Source organism: Salvelinus fontinalis, chromosome 31 (assembly GCF_029448725.1).
Source record: "Salvelinus fontinalis isolate EN_2023a chromosome 31, ASM2944872v1, whole genome shotgun sequence".
Classification (NCBI taxonomy): domain Eukaryota; kingdom Metazoa; phylum Chordata; class Actinopteri; order Salmoniformes; family Salmonidae; genus Salvelinus; species Salvelinus fontinalis.
The window spans coordinates 23433366-23453648 of NC_074695.1; the positions used below are offsets into that span (position 1 = coordinate 23433366).

Genomic DNA, 20283 nt, shown 5'->3' on the forward strand with positions numbered 1-20283 from the left:
ACTGTACAAACCCTTTCTCACACTGCCACAGTCAGTCCCACATACAGACAGGAACAATTACTCAGAGGAAAGATATGACAGCCCAGAGGTGGTGACAAGGGGGAGGATTACTCTCTCCATCTTCTCTTCCTCCAACAGTTATTAACCACTGTGGGACAGGGGAGAACGACTGCCCCCTCTCATTGTAGCCACGGAAGTTTAAGGACGGCCGCAGTACTGCAGGCATTGTTAGCAGAAAACAGGATCCACCATTATATTGAATGGAAAAATTGCAATATTCATGGTCAGTCTTTGTGTAAATACATTTCACAAATTCAAAGACAATCATGGTACCAATAATTGCTTATAATACACCAAATGTATGTCCTTGAACCCATTATTTAAAAATTGCACACAGAAGAAGTTATAAGAATAATTAAGTTACTAATGGCAACGGATCAACCAGCTTGAGTTATTCAATGAGAGGGGGCAACCCTTAGACTGCCTGGTACTCAGCACTCTATTGTCCCTCTAATCATTCTAACATCAATGCAAATCTAATCGAAAATCTAGTCAAGAGCCCATGAGCTCATGTTGCGCAACATTTCTATAGGCTGTGCAATTGCGTGAGAAAACAGATTGATGGCCTCTATTAAAAAGAGGAGTATCCCATCAGCTTTCTATAGGCTAGGCCTACTATATTTATATCCCAACTTTCCTAATATTAAGCACATTGCTTCTTTTTACACGAGGAGTATAGCCTACCTGGCTGGCATGAAAATGAACCACAGGAAAAGCGTCCTCCATTCGCTATTTAAGTGCATAGATGACATGTATTTTTTCCCCTGACCCTTTTTCGAGACAGGTACAATCTAAATCAGAACAAATTTCACACATACAGTGCATTCAGAAAGTATTCAGACCCCTTTTCCACATTTTGTTACATTACAGCCCTATTCTTAAATTTATGAAATTAATTGTTTTCCTCATCAATCTACACACAATACCCCATAATGACAAAGCAAAAACAGGTTTTTCAAATTTCTTGTAAAAAAAATACCTTATTTCCATAAGTATTCAGACCCTTTGCTATCAGACTCAACATTTAGTTCAGGGGCATCCTGTTTCCATTGATCATCCTTGAGATGTTTCTACAATTTGATTGGACATGATTTGGAAAGGCACACACCTGTCTATATAAGGTCCCACAGTTGACAGTGCATGTCAAAGCAAAACCCAAGCCATGAGATCGACGGAATTGTCCGTAGAGCTCTGAGGCAGGATTGTGTCGAGGCACGGATCTGGGGAAGGGTACCGAAAAATGTCTGCAGCATTGAAGGTCCCCAAGAACACAGTGGCCCCCATCATTCTTAAATGGAAGAAGTTTGGAACCACCAAGACTCTTCCTAGAGCTGGCCGCCCGGCCAAACTGAGCAAACAGGGGAGAAGGGCTTTGGTCAGGGAGGTGACCAAGAACACAATGGTCACTTTGACAAAGCTTCAGAGTTCCTCTGTGGGGATGGGGGAAAAAATTCCAGAAGGGCAACCATCTCTGCAGCACTCCACCAATCAGGCCTTTATGGTAAAGTGGCCAGACAGAAGCCACTCCTCAGTGAAAGGCACATGAAGAATCTGCAGAGAAGAATGGGAGAAACTCCCCAAATACAGGTGTGCTAAGCTTTTAGCGTCATACCCAAGAAGACTCAAGGCTGTAATCACTACCAAAGGCGCTTCAACAAAGTACTGAGTGAAGGCCAAACTGAGCAATCGGAGTAGAAGGGCCTTGGTCAGGGAGTAGAAAGGACACCACGATTCCTAGAGCTGGCCGGCCAAACCTCAGGGAGGTGACCAAGAAACCGATGGTCCCTCTGACAGAGCTCCAGAGTTCCTCTGTGGAGATGGAAGAATCTTTCAGAAGGACAACCATCTCTGCAGCACTCCACCAGTCAGGCCTTTATGGTAGAGTGGCCAGACGGAAGCCACTCAGTAAAAGGCACATGACAGCCCACTTGGAGTTTGCCAAAAGGCACCTAAAGGACTCTCAGACCATGAGAAACAAGATTCTCTGGTCTGATGAAACCAAGATTGAACTATTTGGCCTGAATGCCAAGCGTCACGTCTGGAGGAAACCTGGCACAATCCATACGGTGAAGCATGGTGTTGGCAGCATCATGATGTGGGGATGTTTTTCAGCAGCATGGACTGCGAGACTAGTCAGGATTGAGGGAAAGATGAACGGAGCAAAGTACAGAAAGGTCCTTGATGAAACCTGCTCCAGAGCACTCAGGACCTCAGACTGGAGCGAAGGTTCACCTTCCAACAGGACAAGGACCTTCAGCACATAGACAAGACAACGCAGGAGTGGCTTCGGGACAAGTCTCTGAATTTCCTAGAGTGGTCCAGCCAGAGCCCGGACTTAAACCCGATCGAACATCTCTGGAGAGACCTGAAAACAGCTGTGCAGTGACGCTCCCCATCCAACCTAACAGGGCTTGAGAGGATCTGCAGAGAAGAATGGGAGACACTCCCCAAATACAGTTGTGACAAGCTTGTAGTATCATACCCAAGAAGACTCGAGGCTGTAATCGCTGCCAAAGGTGCTTCAACAAAGTACTGAGTAAAGGGTCTGAATAATTATGTACATTTTATTTCATTTTTTTATATTTTATAAATTTGCAAATATTTCTAAAAACGTGTTTTTGCTTTGTCATTATGGGTATTGTGTGTAGATTGATGAGGGGAAAAAATGATTTAATCTATTTTAGAATAAGGCTGTAAAGTAACAAAATGTGGAAAAAGTCAAAGGGTCTGATTACTTTCCGAATCACTGTATAGTATTTTGTATATGTAAAGACAAGATTAAATAAAGAATAGTCTGATGGGTGACAATATTAGCCTTTCACTATATTATCACTTGTGAATGATGCCCAGCTTGTGTGCAGTGAGGCAAGAAACAGCACATGCCTGTTTTTCTCTGAACTTTTTCAAATCATAGTCGCAAAATAAGCCTAGCCCATAGGCCTATATGTTTTGATAAGGTTTGTATCACAACTAAAGTGGCCAAATAACTTAATAAATTAAGCACATTAATCCGCTTTACAAGGGGTGTATTGCCTAACTGGTTACATAAGCAGTGTGTGTCACGATCGTGTGGAGGATTGACGGACCAAAACGCAGCTTTAGGAAAATAAGCCATCTCCTTTTTATTTAACGAAGAAGGCAAACAGAACAAAAACACTTAAACACTAAACAAAACAAGAAAACGATCGTGAAGCTAAACAACGATGTGCACACACTGGCTACAAACGTATCACATAGACAACTACTCACAACAAATGAAAGCCCATGGCTACCCTAAATAAGGCTCCCAATCAGAGACAACCGAAATCAGCTGTCTCTAATTGGGAACTCATTCAGGTAACCATAGACTCTCCTAGACAACTAAACATACATAGACAACGCTAGACACATGAACTCAACACAAACCCATATACTACACCCAACAACCCCTTTACCATAGAAACACCCAAAACCAACAAAACACAAACATTCCCCATGTCACACCCTGACCTAACTAAAATAGTAAAGAAAACAAAGAATACTAAGGCCAGGGCGTGACATAACCCCCCCCCTTAAGGTGCGAACTCCGGGCGCACCATTAACCAGTCTAGGGGAGGGTCTGGGTGGGCTTCCATCCACGGTGGCGGCTCCGGCTCTGGTCGTGGTCCCCACGTCACCACAGTCCCTAACCGCCTCCTTAGCTTCCTCCAAATGACCCCCCTCCACATTAACCCCACTGCATTAAGGGGCAGCTCCGGACTAAGGGGCAGCTCCGGACTAAGGGGCAGTACCAGGGTAAGGGGCAGTACCAGGGTCAGGGGCAGTACCAGGGTCAGGGGCAGTACCAGGGTCAGGGGCAGCTCCGAACTAAGGGGCAGTACCAGGATAAGGGGCAGCACCAGGATAAGGGGCAGCTCCGGACTGAGGAACGGCAGCTCCGGACTGAGGAACGGCAGCTCCGGACTGAGGAACGGCAGCTCCGGACTGAGGAACGGCAGCTCCGGACTGAGGGACTGCAGCTCCGGACTGAGGGACGGCCCATGGCTGGCTGACGGATCTGGCTGCTCATGGCTGGCTGACGGATCTGGCTGCTCATGGCTGGCTGACGGATCTGGCTGCTCATGGCTAGCTGACGGATCTGGCTGCTCATGGCTAGCTGACGGATCTGGCTGCTCATGGCTAGCTGACGGATCTGGCTGCTCATGGCTAGCTGACGGATCTGGCTGCTCATGGCTAGCTGACGGATCTGGCTGCTCATGGCTAGCTGACGGATCTGGCTGCTCATGGCTAGCTGACGGATCTGGCTGCTCATGGCTAGCTGACGGATCTGGCTGCTCATGGCTGACTGACGAATCTGGCTGCTCATGGCTAGCTGACGGATCTGGCTGCTCATGGCTGGCTGACGGATCTGGCTGCTCATGGCTGGCTGACGGATCTGGCTGCTCATGGCTGGCTGACGGATCTGGCTGCTCATGGCTGGCTGACGGATCTGGCTGCTCATGGCTGGCTGACGGATCTGGCTGCTCATGGCTGGCTGACGGATCTGGCTGCTCATGGCTGGCTGACGGATCTGGCTGCTCATGGCTGGCTGACGGATCTGGCTGCTCATGGCTGGCTGACGGATCTGGCTGCTCATGGCTGGCTGACGGATCTGGCTGCTCATGGCTGGCTGACGGATCTGGCTGCTCATGGCTGGCTGACGGATCTGGCTGCTCATGGCTGGCTGACGGATCTGGCTGCTCATGGCTGGCTGACGGATCTGGCTGCTCATGGCTGGCTGACGGATCTGGCTGCTCATGGCTGGCTGACGGATCTGGCTGCTCCTGTCTGGTTGGCGGCTCTGGCAGATCCTGTCTGGTTGGCGGCTCTGGCAGATCCTGTCTGGTTGGCGGCTCTGGCAGATCCTGTCTGGTTGGCGGCTCTGGCAGATCCTGTCTGGCGGGCGGCTCCTGTCTGGCGGGCGGCTCTAGCGGCTCCTGTCTGGCGGGCGGCTCTAGCGGCTCCTGGCAGACGGGCGGCTTTGCAGGCTCATGGCAGACGGGCGGCTTTGCAGGCTCATGGCAGACGGGCGGCTTTGCAGGCTCATGGCAGACGGACGGCTTTGCAGGCTCATGGCAGACGGACGGCTTTGCAGGCTCATGGCAGACGGATGGCTCAGACGGCGCTGGGGAGACGGATGGCTCAGATGGCGCTGGGGAGACGGATGGCTCAGATGGCGCTGGGGAGACGGATGGCTCAGATGGCGCTTGGCAGACGGGCAGTTCAGGCATCGCTGTGCAGACGGCAGACTCCTGCCGGCTGAGGCGCACTGTAGGCCTGGTGCCGGGACTGGTGGCACCGGGCTGGGGACACGCATCTCAGGGCTAGTGCGGGGAGCAGCAACAGGACGCACAGGACTCTGGGGACACACAGGAGGCTTGGTGCGTGGTTTAGGCACTGGTGGTAAAGGGCTGGAGACACGCACCATATAGCTAGTGCGTGGAGGAGGCACTGGTGGTACTGGGTTGGGGCGGGGAGGTGGCGCCGGAAATACCGGACCGTGCAGGCGTACTGGCTCCCTTGAGCGCCGAGCCTGCCCAACCTTACCTGGTTGTATGCTCCCCGTCGCCTGACCAGTGCGGGGAGGTGGAATAACCCGCACCGGCCTATGTAGGCGAACCGGGGACACCATGCGTAAGGCTGGTGCCATGTACGCCGGCCCGAGGAGACGCACTGGTGACCAGATGCGTTGGGCCGGCTTCATGACATACGGCTCAACGCTCAGTCTAGCCCGGCCGATACGTGGAGCTGAAATGTACCGAACCGGGCTATGCACGCGTACAGGAGACACCGTGCGCTCTACTGCGTAACACGGTGTCTGCCCGTACTCTCGCTCTCCACGGTAAGTACAGGGAGTAGGCGCAGGTTTCCTACCTGACTTCGCCACACTCCCTTTAAGGCCCCCCCCAAGAAATTTTTGGGTTGTACTCACGGGCTTCCAGCCTTGTTTCCGTGCTGCCTCCTCATATCGCCTCCTCTCGGCTTTAGCTGCCTCCAGCTCTTCACGAGGAAGGCGATATTCTCCCGGTTGTGCCCACGGCCCCTTACCATCCAGTATCTCCTCCCATGTCCACGAATCCTGTGTAGGTGGGTCCTGTTGCCGCTTTCCATGCCGCTTGGTCCTGTATTGGTGAGTAGTTCTGTCACGATCGTGTGGAGGATTGACGGACCAAAACGCAGCTTTAGGAAAATAAGCCATCTCCTTTTTATTTAACGAAGAAGGCAAACGAAACAAAAACACTTAAACACTAAACAAAACAAGAAAACGATCGTGAAGCTAAACAACGATGTGCACACACTGGCTACAAACGTATCACATAGACAACTACTCACAACAAATGAAAGCCCATGGCTACCCTAAATAAGGCTCCCAATCAGAGACAACCGAAATCAGCTGTCTCTAATTGGGAACTCATTCAGGTAACCATAGACTCTCCTAGACAACTAAACATACATAGACAACGCTAGACACATGAACTCAACACAAACCCATATACTACACCCAACAACCCCTTTACCATAGAAACACCCAAAACCAACAAAACACAAACATTCCCCATGTCACACCCTGACCTAACTAAAATAATAAAGAAAACAAAGAATACTAAGGCCAGGGCGTGACAGTGTGTGAGTTTCAAGTTTGGGGAAGATCATTTTCACCATACAAATGCTCCTTTATAATAAAAGCAATACATACATAATTACATTTTCGGTCACTTTTGAGAATGGTGTTGGCTGATGAAATGTAAATGTGGACAGTTCTTCCAATATCTTCAATATGCACCCCGGAATTGGATATGGACGTGCGCAGTTGCGTCCCTGATGTGTCTGTCTTCAGCCTGTGAGGAAGACCCAATCATGTGACTGCATTGGCTAATAAAAATGTAGCTATCTGAGAGAGCCGTGTGGGTGAGAGGTGCTTCGGAGCATGCAGCCAGGAGAAGGGAATTCTAATTACTATATTCAGCCCAAGGGCACAACGGCCAATGGCCGCAAAAAGCATGGATTTTTTTAGGGGGCATTAAGTCCACACAATGGGGATGCTACCGGGAAATTCGAGGCATTATCAAAACAATAGCTACATGTGCGCACTCCCTGAAATTGTTTGGAGAAAATATATTTTCTGTTTTATTCAGCTATATTCAATTGTATTCTTTATACAATAAAATGATCTTGTCTGCTAAATGAACTAGTGTAGGTCACAGCCATATGACATAGCCAGGTCAGGATAGCAGCCTACACAAGAAATAACTAATATTAATAACCATCTAGATGTCACCTTGATATATACATACAGTCTACTACTCAATGGGGTGGGCATGAATGGTAACAACACTGGGACACAGTGCCCTTTGCTCCCGCTTGCCAAGCACTACTGTCACTACTAGCACTACTACTTCCTCCAGCCATTATCATTGGTAGTTCCATGGTGAAGCACATCTTAGTTCCTGGAGCTAAAACCCTGTGCTACCTGGGGGCTACGGTGAAGGATATCACAGGATTTATTTTTTACCAGCCAAGAGCTGCTGCTGTTGTAGTGCATGTGGGAACAAATGATATCAAAAATGGTAAATCAGAGATAATGAAACAGGATTTTATTGAGCTGATCAACGCCCTAAAAGGCTCTGAAAAGCAGCCGATTATATCTGGCCCCGTGCCATCGCTGAGTCTCGACTGTGAAAAGTTCAGCAGGCTTTTAGCACTTCATATCTGGCTTAAAGTCTACTGCCATTCTGTTGGCATAACTTTAATTGATAATCTTTTAAAACTTTTTGGAAACAAAAGATGCTATACAGGGATGATGGACTCCACCCAAACCATCTACGGTAGGAGCCCGGACTCTCGTCACATTCTAAAGCTGTGTTAAGATATTGACTCAGAGACAGACCAAGCCCCACTCGGGTAAAACCGCCCATCCTCTCTAAGCGTTATCTTCGTACTGTTGTCTATACTGCCAGGGATGTTGTCAGTTGTAATTTTGTACCCATTCGATTGAATTCCACTCTTAGATCTGCTATTGTTAGCTCAAAAGGGGAGCCCACTGGGGTCTGCTCACCCAGTGCTTAAAGTTCAAATGTGAATACCATAAACTTGAATACCCCCTCGGGTTTCAAATCACTTAGAGGGCTTGGGCTGTTGCACAATAGCAACCAAAGCCAATGTAAGTCAGTTTATAACATTCCATCATTGGTTACTCTGAGAGTTCCTCATATTGACATTGGCTGCGGCCTCAGGCCCTATGATGCTAACCTTGGAAAGGTAATTCCAATTTCTTCCTCTTTACTAATAGGGATAGACTAATGGTCTAGTTCTATGCAATCTTATAGCCAAACCAACCAATATCAACCATCAGACAGGGCCCGCAACCGCCTATTGAACATACTTGCTTGTTTGAGTTGGAATTTCCATGTGACTTCAGAAATTGTAAAGGACTTGGGTTTATGCATCTGAACATTAGGCACTTACTTCCTGAACTGAATTACATTAAGATCTGGGCTATGCAAATGAATTCGGACATTCTGGTATTGACTGAAACTTTCTGGACATTCTCAACTCTGATATTAATATTGAGGGTTATCATGAGGTCAGAGCTGACAGACAGGGTAGAGGTGAAATCCATTTCCCTTGCCAAAATGTTTTAGATACTATCTTTAAGTCATTCATAAAAGAGATGATGCTTGGGTAAAGGCCAGGAACACAGGTGTAGGCCTGGCCTGGCAAGCTTTGAAGCAACTGAGGAACCATTGTGTAAAAACATATGGATTATTATGTAACCACTCTCTGATTGTAAGAACCCTGCCAAATTCTCAAACTGCAGAGCCCGTCATAGCTGGCTCAATACCCCACATTTTTAATTTAACATTGTTATTGGGAAATATTAAAAAATGATAGAAATCAGCTCTTGTGCTGCCACTCCATAATGGTGAGGATAGTAACATTAGTGATCTTAATCATTATCAGCCCATTTCAAGGCTTCCTTGTCTCTTTAAGATTATTGAATCCTTGGTAATGTACAACTTTGCTCTTTTATCTGAGAAATGTATTTTGAATGTAAACCAGTCAGGGTTTAGACCTGGTCTTGACAATATTACTCCAACCACTTTAGTTGTTAATGATCTTGTCAATACTTTAGACACTAAAATGAAATGTGCTGCTTTGTATGTGGACCTGTCCAAAGCTTTTGATACTGTTGATCATGCTATTTTATTGAATAAGTTGTCCTCGATAGGCCTGAGCTCTGACGCCTGTTTATGGTTTCATGATTATTTTAGTGAAAGAACTCAGAACTCAGGCTAAGTCCGAAATTTCTTGAAGTGCATAAATGTGTACCACGGTTCGATTTTGGGACCTGTTCTCTTCACTATTTATATAAACACCATTGGTCAATCTGTTTAGAAATTGTAAACTTCATCTATATGCGGATGATACTAAACTCGGCAAAAAAAGAAACGTCCCCTTTTCAGGACCCTGTCTTTCAAAGATAATTCATAAAAATCCAAATAACTTCACAGATCTTCATTGTAAAGTGTTTAAACACTGTTTCCCATGCTTGTTCAATGAACCATAAACAATTAATGAACATGCACCTGTGGAACGGTCGTTCAGACACTAACAGCTTACAGACGGTCGGCAATTAAGGTCAGAGTTATGAAAACTTAGGACACTAAAGAGGCCTTTCTACTGACTCTGAAAAATACCAAAAGAAAGGGTTCCTGTTCATCTGCGTGAACTTGCCTTAGGCATGCTGCAAGGAGGCATGAGGACTGCAGATGTGGCCAGGGCAATAAATTGCAATGTCCGTACTGTGAGACGCCTACGACAGCGCTACAGGGAGACAGGACGGACAGCTGATCGTCCTCGCAGTGGCAGACCAAGTGTAACAACACCTGCACGGGATCGATACATCCGATCATCGCACCTGCGGGACAGGTACAGGATGGCAACAAACAAATGCCCGAGTTACACCAGAAACGCACAATCCCTCCATCAGTGCTCAGACTGTCCGTAATAGGCTGAGAGAGGCTGGACTGAGGGCTTGCAGGTCCTCACCAGACATCACTGGCAACAATGTCGCCTATGTGCACAAACCCACCGTCACTGGACCAGACAGGACAGGCAAAAAGTGCTCTTCACTGACAACTCGCGGTTTTATCTCTCCAGGGGTGATGGTCGGATTTGCGTTTATCGTCGAAGGAATGAGCGTTACACCGAGGCCTGTACTCTGGAGCGGGATCGAGGTGGAGGGTCCGTCATGGTCTGGGGCGGTGTGTCACAGCATCATCGGACTGAGCTTGTTGTCATTGCAGACAATCTTAACGCTGTGCGTTACAGGGAAGACATCCTCCTCCCTCATGTGGTACCCTTCGTGCAGGCTCATCCTGGCATGACAATGCCACCAGCCATACTGCTCGTTCTGTGCGTGATTTCCTAGAAGACAGGAATGTCCGGGTTCTACCATGGCCAGCGAAGAGCCCAGATCTCAATCCCATTGAGCACGTCTGGGACCTGTTGGATCGGAGGGTGAGGGCTAGGGCCATTCACCACCAGAAATGTCTGGGAACTTGCAGGTGCCGTGGTGGAAGAGTGGGGTAACATCTCACAGCAAGAACTGGAAAATCTGGTGCAGTCCATGAGGAGCAGATGCACTGCAGTACTTAATGCAGCTGGTGGCCACACCAGATACTGACTGTTACTTTTGATTTTGATCCCCCTTTGTTCAGGGACACGTTATTCCATTTCTGTTAGTCACATGCCTGTGGAACTTGTTCAGTTTGTGTCAGTTGTTGAATCTTGTTATGTTCATATAAATATTTACACATGTTAAGTTTGCTGAAAATAAACGCAGTTGACAGTGAGAGGACGTTTCTTTTTTTGCTGAGTTTACAACGCATGAAGCAAAAGGTACACCCATCATCAATACCTTTTAATCAAAAATAAACAATCATCAGTTTTATAACTGAAAATGTAGAATTATTTTTGTAAAACTAACAGTGAAATATGACTCACTCATGCTCTGGCTTCATAACAGAAGTCCAAACATTCAATGTACGGTAGTTCCGTGGTAAGAAACGGAAGAAGAAAAACACTGTCTAACCTATGAGTGTATAAAACATTAAGAACACCGTCCTAATATTGAGTTCAATAGGCTGGGGTCTCCTTCAGCAGGTATTCAGAGAATGGTCAGCTTCCTCATCCAGTTGTGTGTGTATCCAACCGTGTCACTGTTAGACTGAATGCGTGTGCGTGTCAGTTTGCAGTTTTACTCCATGCTTGTTTTAGCCTCTGATTGTTCAGTGTATATTTGACTGTATCGGAGTTGGTGACATGCCTCTCCTTGGATGAACACCTGTTTGTTGTGTTAGTAACTGTAATGTAGGGAGTCATATTGAGTCAAGCTCAATAATGTTTGTGGGCTGGCTAATGACTTCATGTCTCCAACGCAAATTATGTTCCTGCCATGCAATACTTGACTACAGACAGTATGGGTTTTTGAGTTGGCAATCAATGGCGTGTTTTATGATTAGATTATTAGATGTGTAAAAAAAATAATAATAATTGTCACACTGTTGCCAACTGTTCAGTCCTAGCCTTCTGTTTGGTTGGTGTTGCATCTGTGCAATACTCTGAGTTGCCATGTATTGAACCCAATGGCCTCTTTTTCTCTCCACAGAAAGATTTGTGTGCACTGTAAGTGTGTGCGTGAGGAGCATGCAGTGCGGGCGGTGCCGGGCCAGCTGGAGAGGATGATGATGAAGCTGGTTTCAGACTTCCAAAGACACTCCATCTCTGATGACGACTCGGGCTGTGCATCCGAGGAGTACGCCTGGGTCCCACCTGGACTCAAGCCTGAACAGGTCAGAACCAGTATAGAGAATGCTTCACATACATACATTAATGTGAGAGCACTCTCTCACATACATGCATACATTAACACTCAGCATATACAATGAGTGTACAAAACATTAAGAACAACTTCCTAATATTGAGTTACACCCCCACTTTTGCCTTCAGAACAGCCTCAATTGGTCAGGGCATGGGCTCTACAAGGTGTCGAAAGCATTCTACAGGGATGCTGGCGCATGTTGACGACAATGCTTCCCTCAGTTGTGTCAAGTTGGCTGGATGTCCTTTGGGTGGAGGGCCATTCTTGATACACATGGGAAACTGTTGAGCTTGACAAACCCAGCAGCGTTGTAGTTCTTGACACAAACTGGTGCGCCTGGCACCTATTACCATACCCCTTTCAAAGGCAATTAAATATTTTGTCTTGCCCATTCACCCACTGAATGGCACATTCACAATCCATGTCTCAATTGTCTCAAGGCTTCTTTAACCTGATTTGAAGTAGATTTAACAAGTGACATCATTAAGGGATCATAGTTTTCACCTGGATTCACCTGGTCAGTCTGTCATGGAAAAAGCAGGAGTCATTAATGTTTTGTACTCAGTGTATGTTTAAACTTCAACACACAGGGTCAAAAACATCCTTGGAGTGTGTGTGTCTGAACATTGTTGTTCTTTAATCCAGGTGTATCAGTATTTCAGCTGTATCCCGGAGGACAGAGTGCCCTATGCTAACAGCTCAGGAGAGAGGTACCGCATCAAACAGCTCCTTCACCAGCTACCAGCCCACGACAGTGAGGTAACGGTCTCTAATACTGTAACTCTGTGTGAGGTATTGGTGACCTAACGCCCCTGGGCTGTAATATAATTGTTTTCTGCTGGGATGCTTGTCTGACTCAGCATTGTAACTGTTCTCTAATACTAGACTGGAACTCTGTGTGAAATGTTGGTTTTCCTAGCTTCTGGGCTGTAATTTAGTTGGTTTGTGTTGTTCCTCACTACTGTTCTGCTTGTCTGAGTCAGCATTATAACTCTATGTGTTTTGTGTTTCCAGCATCAGTACTGTAACCATCTGGATGAGGAGGAGAAGAAGGAGCTTTGTCTGTTCAGTCAGCAGAGGAAGAGGGAGAACCTGGGCAGAGGCATGGTCAGACTGTTCCCTGTCACCATGACCGGAGCCATCTGCCAACAGGTAGACACTGCTGGGGGTGGGGGATCAGGGGGGAGACTAGGGTGGGACGAAAACATTGAAAGTGAGGGATTGGGGAGATGGAGACGAGGAATTAGGGAATTTCTTGGTATTTAGTGTATGTATTCTCTGTACTCCCTCAAGCACATTTGCATTTTGTTTACCTGTTGTTTTGTCTCTCACTTTCTCTCGCTCTCTTTCTTTCTCTCTCTGTGTTTCAGTGTGGCAGACAGATCTATGGTGGGGACATTGCAGTGTTTGCCAGCCGAGCGGGGCACGGTAGCTGTTGGCACCCTCAGTGTTTCCAGTGTGCCTCGTGCACTGAGCTGCTGGTAGACCTCATCTACTTCTACCAGGACGGACAGATCTACTGCGGCCGGCACCACGCTGAGAGAATGAAACCACGCTGCCAGGCCTGTGATGAGGTGACTGTGTCTACAACGCAAATCTCTCCGCACTGGCTCATACACTCTGACCTGCCCTGTCGAGTCCACAAATTTCTCCATACTGTTTAACCGCTGTCTGTCTTATCCACAAAGCTCTCTAAACTGTGGATCCACTGTCTGTTTATACATGCTATCTGCCCTGTCCAGTTCTAACACTGACTCTTATGAGGAGATGTGTACTCTTACTCTGGGCTGGGAGAGTATGTCTTCTTTCTTTGATTTACGTGCCTGTAGACCAGGATTGTCAAACATAATTTTATAGTATGAAGAATACAATTGAACAAATCGGAATAAAATATAAATATTTTCTCCAAACAATTTGAGGGAGTGCGGCTATTCTGTGTTGAGCGGTTAACAACGAAATTGTTATTACTATATGCTTAATTTAGAGTTATTAATGTAACTTTAGTTGTTTTTACAAATGTTGGGCTATATGTTTTGATTTTCAATACAGGCTGCATGATGCGACTATAATGATGATTTTTAAAAAAGTACCTTGAAAGGCATAAGCTCTACTTAGTTTTTTGCGCAGGCTGTACACAACATCAATCAAACATTCGCAATTTGATAAGCACTTGATAAAAGCACTTGATAATGCCTAGAATTTCCCGGCGGCATCCCCTTTGTCTGGCCGTAATGCACTCTAAAAAAAATCCATGCCTTTTGCGTTGTGCCCTCTGAGTGGCGCGCTCTCCATCACATGATCGGGTCTTTGTCACAGGCTATAAGTGAAGACAGACACATCGGGGACGCAACTGCACACGTTCTTCCGAGGTGCATATGGAAGATGTTGGAAGAACTGTCCACATTTACTTTTTGTTAGCCAACAAGATGCGTAGGCCTAACGAACAGTAAAAGCACTAGCCTACATCATCATAGTACAAAGGTCCACCTATTCTGTGCGAGAAATAAATATTCTAAACATAGTCTGGGACAGTTGGGGGATGCGGTAGATCCCAAGTAATACAACCACTAGATTCAAAAAACCTTTTTTACGCAATGTGGTTGAAGCAACAGATCAGAACGTTTAGCTTAAAATGTTGATAAATTATGTGGCTATTTCTTCACATTATAGGCACAGCAATGCGCACATGGTAGTAGGCTATAAGTGCAAATGTTCCATTAGCAGAAAACACCATTATCAAAAGTGACTGCAAATGCAATTATGCATGTAATGCTTTTATTATAAAGGTGCATTTTTATGGTGAAAATATACTTCCCCAAACTTGAAACTCACGTACTGCTTATGTAACCAGTTAGGCAATACATCCCTTGTAAAGCTGATTAATGTGCTTAATTTTATTTTATGAAGTTGTGATACAAATCTTATCAAACATATAGGCCTGAGGTGGGCGACTATGATTTGAAAAAGTCGCAAAAAAAGGCATCGTTTCTTATGCTGGGCAACATCCACGAGTGATAATATATCATTCCCAAGTGATAGGCTAATATTGTCACCCATCAAACTATTCTTGATTTAATCTTGTCTTTACATATACTAAATATATGTGTGAAATTTGTTTTGATTTAGAATGGACCATTTATCATGCACCTGTATCGAAACAGGAGCAGCGGAAAAAAATAAATGTCATCTATGCACTTAAATAGCGAATGGAGGACGCTTTTCCCCGTGGTTTATTTTCATGCCAGCCAGGCAGACTATACTTCTGTTGTAAATATAAGCAATGTGCTTAATTTTAGAAAAGTTGAGAAATAAATATAGTAGGCCTAGTCTATAGAAAGCTGATCCTCTTTTTAATTGAGGCCATCACTCTGTTTTGTCACGCAATTGCATGGCCTATTGAAATGTTGCGCAACATGAGCTCACGGGCTCTCATTAAGTGTTTGATTTGATTTTTGAATACATTTGCATTGATGTCAGAATAATCAGAGGGACTATAGAGTGCTGAGTCCCAGGCAGTTAGCAAGTTTGGTAGGCTACTAATGACCATAAGCAGCATCAGAGCTTGGAAAAGCATAATTACAGTGACTAAACCTAACCTTCATGACTCGTGACCACCGTTGTGGTGGTAATATGGTCACCGCAACAGCCCTAGTCATGACTGACCTTCACAACCTCCTGGGCACAGACGTCAATTCAACATCTATTCCATGTTGGTTTCAACGTAATTTAATTGAAATTACGTAGAAACAATGTAGATTTAACCAGTGTGTGCCCAGTGGGAAGTCCTTAGAGGACACACCATTGGCCCTGTCACACGGACACCCTGGGAAAACCTGTTTGCCAGAGGAATGACAGTCTTTCAACAACCAGAAGTATTTTCTTGAGATATGATTTGTTGACCCACATTCTTTCTTCTTCACTTCGTCTCTCCCTGAAATGCAGATCATTCTAGCAGATGAGTGTACGGAGGCAGAGGGCCGACACTGGCACATGAAGCATTTCTGTTGTTTTGAGTGTGAGGCAGCGTTGGGAGGGCAGCGGTACATCATGAGAGAGAGCCGGCCGTACTGCTGCTCCTGCTATGAGTCCTTCTATGCAGAGTACTGTGACACCTGTGGGGAACACATAGGTACTGCAATTACACAGGTCCATGTTTCCACAAAGGGAAGCATACACTGAGTATACAAAACATTAAGAACACCTCTTTCCATGACATAGACTGACCAGATGAATCCAGGTGAAAGTTATGATCCCTTATTGATGTCACTTGTTAAATCCTCTTCAATCAGTGTAGATGAAGGGGGAAGAGTCGGTTTAAAGAAGGATTTTTAAGCCTTGAGACAATTGAGACATGGATTGTGTATGTGTGTCATTGAGGGTGAATGGGCGAGACAAAATTGAGGCTGTTCGGAAGGCAAAAGGGGGGGGGGGGTGAAACTCAATATTAAGAATGTTTGGTATGCTCAGTGTTTACACACATACAGATGTAGGATCTTAATATGAGCCAGTTTACTAAAGCAGGAAAACATTTTGTTGTGGACTATACATTTTGTAGGGGTTGATACATATTTTTTGTCTGACATTTTAAAAAGGAAATGACAACCTTTAGAAGCCTTTTTAAACCTTGAATACACTACAAGTTAGCATTTCCTGCTATGCAGGAAACTTCATGCAACAACAGGATGATCAAATTTAAGATATGCCATCTGTACACATAAAAAACAATATACACGAGTGCTGCACAGACAGAAACATATGCTCACTCACACAGAGAGTGAGAGTTACACACTCGCATAGAGACAACTTCCTTAGAGCCTCTCTTTGTCTTCCAGGTATAGACCAGGGTCAGATGACCTATGAGGGCCAGCACTGGCATGCAGCCGAGTCGTGTTTCTGCTGTGCCCGCTGTCGGCTCCCCCTGCTGGGGCGACCCTTCCTCCCGCGTGGGGGCCTTATCTTCTGCTCCAGGCCCTGCTCCCTGGGAGAGGACCCAGATAACTCAGACTCGTGTGACTCTGCCCTCCAGAGCCGGCCTCCGCAGCACAGACACTGTGAGACTGCAGAGAAGATCCAACAGTCGCAGCGCTGCTCCCCACAGCAACCACCAGAGGGAGCCAACATCCCTGTTGTCCCAGGAAAAGACTGTGTTCATGCTGCACAGGAAAATAAAGGTAGCGTTATACTGCAGATGGCATTTACATGTTATGTAGGTCATGCCTGAGCCTTGTAATACTCATACACATACAAACATAACATAGCCTGCAGGGAATGAAATTGAAATGAAGTAATAAATTGAGTAATTTAGCAGGTTATTTTATCCAAAGCAACTTTGATCAAATTATCAAAACAATACCATTTAGAAATTGCCAAAGATTACGTAGCCTTTTCTATTCAAGCAAGGTGTGTTTTATCTTCATTTCATCTCTGTTTCCCAGGTGTTCACATCTCTACTGATGTTCCAAATGGAGTCTCCCCACCACCCAACGGTCATCGTAACCTCAGAAGGTCCTACTCTCCACTTCCCCACTGTCGCTTAGCCAATGGCTGGGCACCATCTTGGCCTGTCGACCAATCTCTCAACAGTTTGCACACTGGAGACTGTGACAAGCATCCAGGCAGTAATCTGGAGTTTTTAGGAGAGCCCAACGGCTACGCTGGACACCCTCTCACCAGTTTCAGTAGAGGAACTTCTACTGCAAAGGACTGTGGGAACTGGGTGGAGAAGAGTAGTCAAGTTACGAAAGGTATTACACATTGGTGAATTGTTCTACAAAGTGTTACTTCAAGGCAATTACATGCATAATAAATGTGGGTCTTAAGCTAAAGCATTGTGTTCAGAATGAAACAGTTAACTGTAGAGCTCTGTTAGATGCAATAGTTGCGGTAGTATTCTATAAATCCGTTTCCAAATCTTTCTCATCTCCTGTTATTGTGAGTTGATTGAACAGTAATTGAATCCTTTGCCTTTTTATAGATTGAGGTATTTTATTTGTTATCTCTCCTTCTTCCCAGTGTTTCCTCCCCCGAGGAATTCCTCCTTACCTGCATCACTAAACCACACCAGTCCTGCTGACCCGCCGCCCCTCCCAGCCCCTCTACCCACCAAGTCTCGTGATTTGATGACCAAGCCAAATCTGCACCAACCAGAACCAAGCTCCCCTGACCATAGTCCCCAATCATTTCGCAGTGGGACAGCCAGGGTCAGCTTCCGAGAGCCAATCAGCTGCAGCTACTCTGTGAATGAGGAGGAGGAAGAAGAAGAAGAAGATGAGGAGAAAGGAGAAGATGAGGAGAAAGGAGAAAAGGAAGAAGAACAGGTGGAGAGGGAGGAAGAGGATGGAGGTTTTGGGCGCAGGTTACATATGGAGAAGGGCATTCCACCTCAAATGGACCTACTGGGTAAGACCACTTTCTCTATTTTCCTGGATTTTTTAAATTTTCATCACAACTGCCAACTGTGTCTCTTTTTTTTGTGTCCCCTCACAGATGGTTCATACCAACATCGTAGTTTACGGCGGGGGTGGAACCGCGGCCGTGTGGCCTCCGACTCCATTCTCCACCTAGGCACAGAGACACGCTTCCGTCACTCTCTGCCTGATCGGCCCCGTCTGGATGCTCTAGAATGGAGAGGACAGCGGGAGAGTGCTTCCCTCTCTTCCCACACAGAGCCCCTGTCACTCACCCTCCAGCCAGCCCAGTACAACAAACACGAGGACTCCTGCTCAACCTGCTCCTCCTCCTCAGAATCAGAGGAAGAGGGTTACTTCTTGGGGCAGCCCATCCCCTTGCCCCCCCAGCTAACCCGAAGGCCCCCGTCGGTGGACGGAGAGGGGGATGGAGAGACGAAAGGAGTGAAGGACAGGGGTTTGAGGAACAGCCTGAGAAGGAGGAAGAGGAGAGCAAATAGCCTTGGCGCAAAGGACAAAGACACAAACTGTGCAATCTCCTAACTTTGACCCTCACAGACCCAGTGAAAGTTATTCTTATTCAACAAGCAAGCCAATGTTCAATATCACAAAAATAAATCTGTAATATGTTGGTATTCCTTTGGGATACTTTGAACACAATACTCCTATGCAGCAGACTTATTCAAAGATGGAGTAAACTACTGTACTATGACGTATCACATATTAGCGTTCAGAATATGATTTAAAATATTTTTTTATGCGTTTTATATTTGTATATTGTTTCGGGCACGTTTTTGCACAGTAAAATGAAACTTGCATCCATTTGGGAAGTCTGTATGCTTCTGTAAGGAAACATCACTGCGGGCCTGTAGTGCATGTTACAGCATTAGAACAAGCAAAGGATTTACTCCAAAAAGGCAGGAAATTCACTTTGCATGATATTATTCAAGTTAATTTGTGGAGAGAGAACTCTCATTCCAGTATAAACATATACGCATTTATTGTGGGAAGTTATTCTTACTGACCTTACAGTAAGGATTTGAGGATTCCTTCTCAGAGTCTACCTTTCTTTGTAGTTTAAACATTTTAAATTGAACCTTTATTTAACTAGGCAAGTCGGTTAAGAACAAATTATTATTTACAATGACGGCCTACCCTGGCGACACTGGGCCAATTGTGCGCCAGCCTATGGGACTCCCAAACACGGCCGGATGTGGTAAAGCCTGAATCTGAACCAGGGACTGTAGTGGTGCCTCTTGCACTGAGATGCAGTGCCTTAGACCAATGCGCCGCTCGGGAGCCCGGTAACTGAGTCTTCATGGGCATTTGGCCCTCTCTCACAGTTTCCACACAGAGTTCTTCAGCAAAGAATGTGGTGACAGTTGTTCTCAACCACATTCTTCCAACAAGCCAATCCGATATAAACTAAGATTGACTTTTTTCAAATGTTTTTGTAGCCTACTGGTTTTGTCTTTGGTGTTATATGCAATGTTACACAGTTATGAATCACCAAATAGTTGGTTAAATACTCTGGGAGAGCAGTGAGTACTAAAATTAAGAATGTCAGGCCCACACAGTGAGATTCAAAGGCTATCTGTACACAATAACCTGGGCTGTGAATGGTGTGTATGTTCATGTGTGTCTGTGTAAAGTAAACTTTGTTTCCATTTTGACGTAAAGCCTCCCTATGTAAGTGTATGATATGTTCAAGAGGAAATAGTGCAACATGTACAGTACCAGTCAAAAGTTTGGACACACCTACTCATTCCAGGGTTTTTCTTTATTTGTACTATTTTCTACATTGTAGAATAATAGTGAATAAATCAAAACTATGAAATAACACATGGAATCATGTAGCAACCAAAAAAAGAGTTAAACCAATCCAAATATATTTTATATTGGAGATTCTTCAAA

General features: G+C 45.6%; 1 protein-coding gene across 2 annotated transcripts in view; it reads left to right on the forward strand.

Moving 5' to 3' along the window:
* Positions 1 to 20042, forward strand: part of LOC129829861 (prickle-like protein 1) — a 46566-nt gene extending 26524 nt beyond the window's left edge. For both annotated transcript variants that reach the window (XM_055891844.1, XM_055891845.1), the window contains 9 exons: positions 11750 to 11933; positions 12608 to 12721; positions 12977 to 13114; positions 13333 to 13536; positions 15905 to 16091; positions 16795 to 17133; positions 17398 to 17706; positions 17975 to 18361; positions 18449 to 20042. In XM_055891844.1, coding sequence (XP_055747819.1) covers positions 11750 to 11933; positions 12608 to 12721; positions 12977 to 13114; positions 13333 to 13536; positions 15905 to 16091; positions 16795 to 17133; positions 17398 to 17706; positions 17975 to 18361; positions 18449 to 18912 — 2326 coding nt within the window. In that variant the 3' untranslated portion in view covers positions 18913 to 20042. The remainder of the gene's footprint in view (positions 1 to 11749; positions 11934 to 12607; positions 12722 to 12976; positions 13115 to 13332; positions 13537 to 15904; positions 16092 to 16794; positions 17134 to 17397; positions 17707 to 17974; positions 18362 to 18448) is intronic.
* Positions 20043 to 20283: the final 241 nt, after the last annotated feature.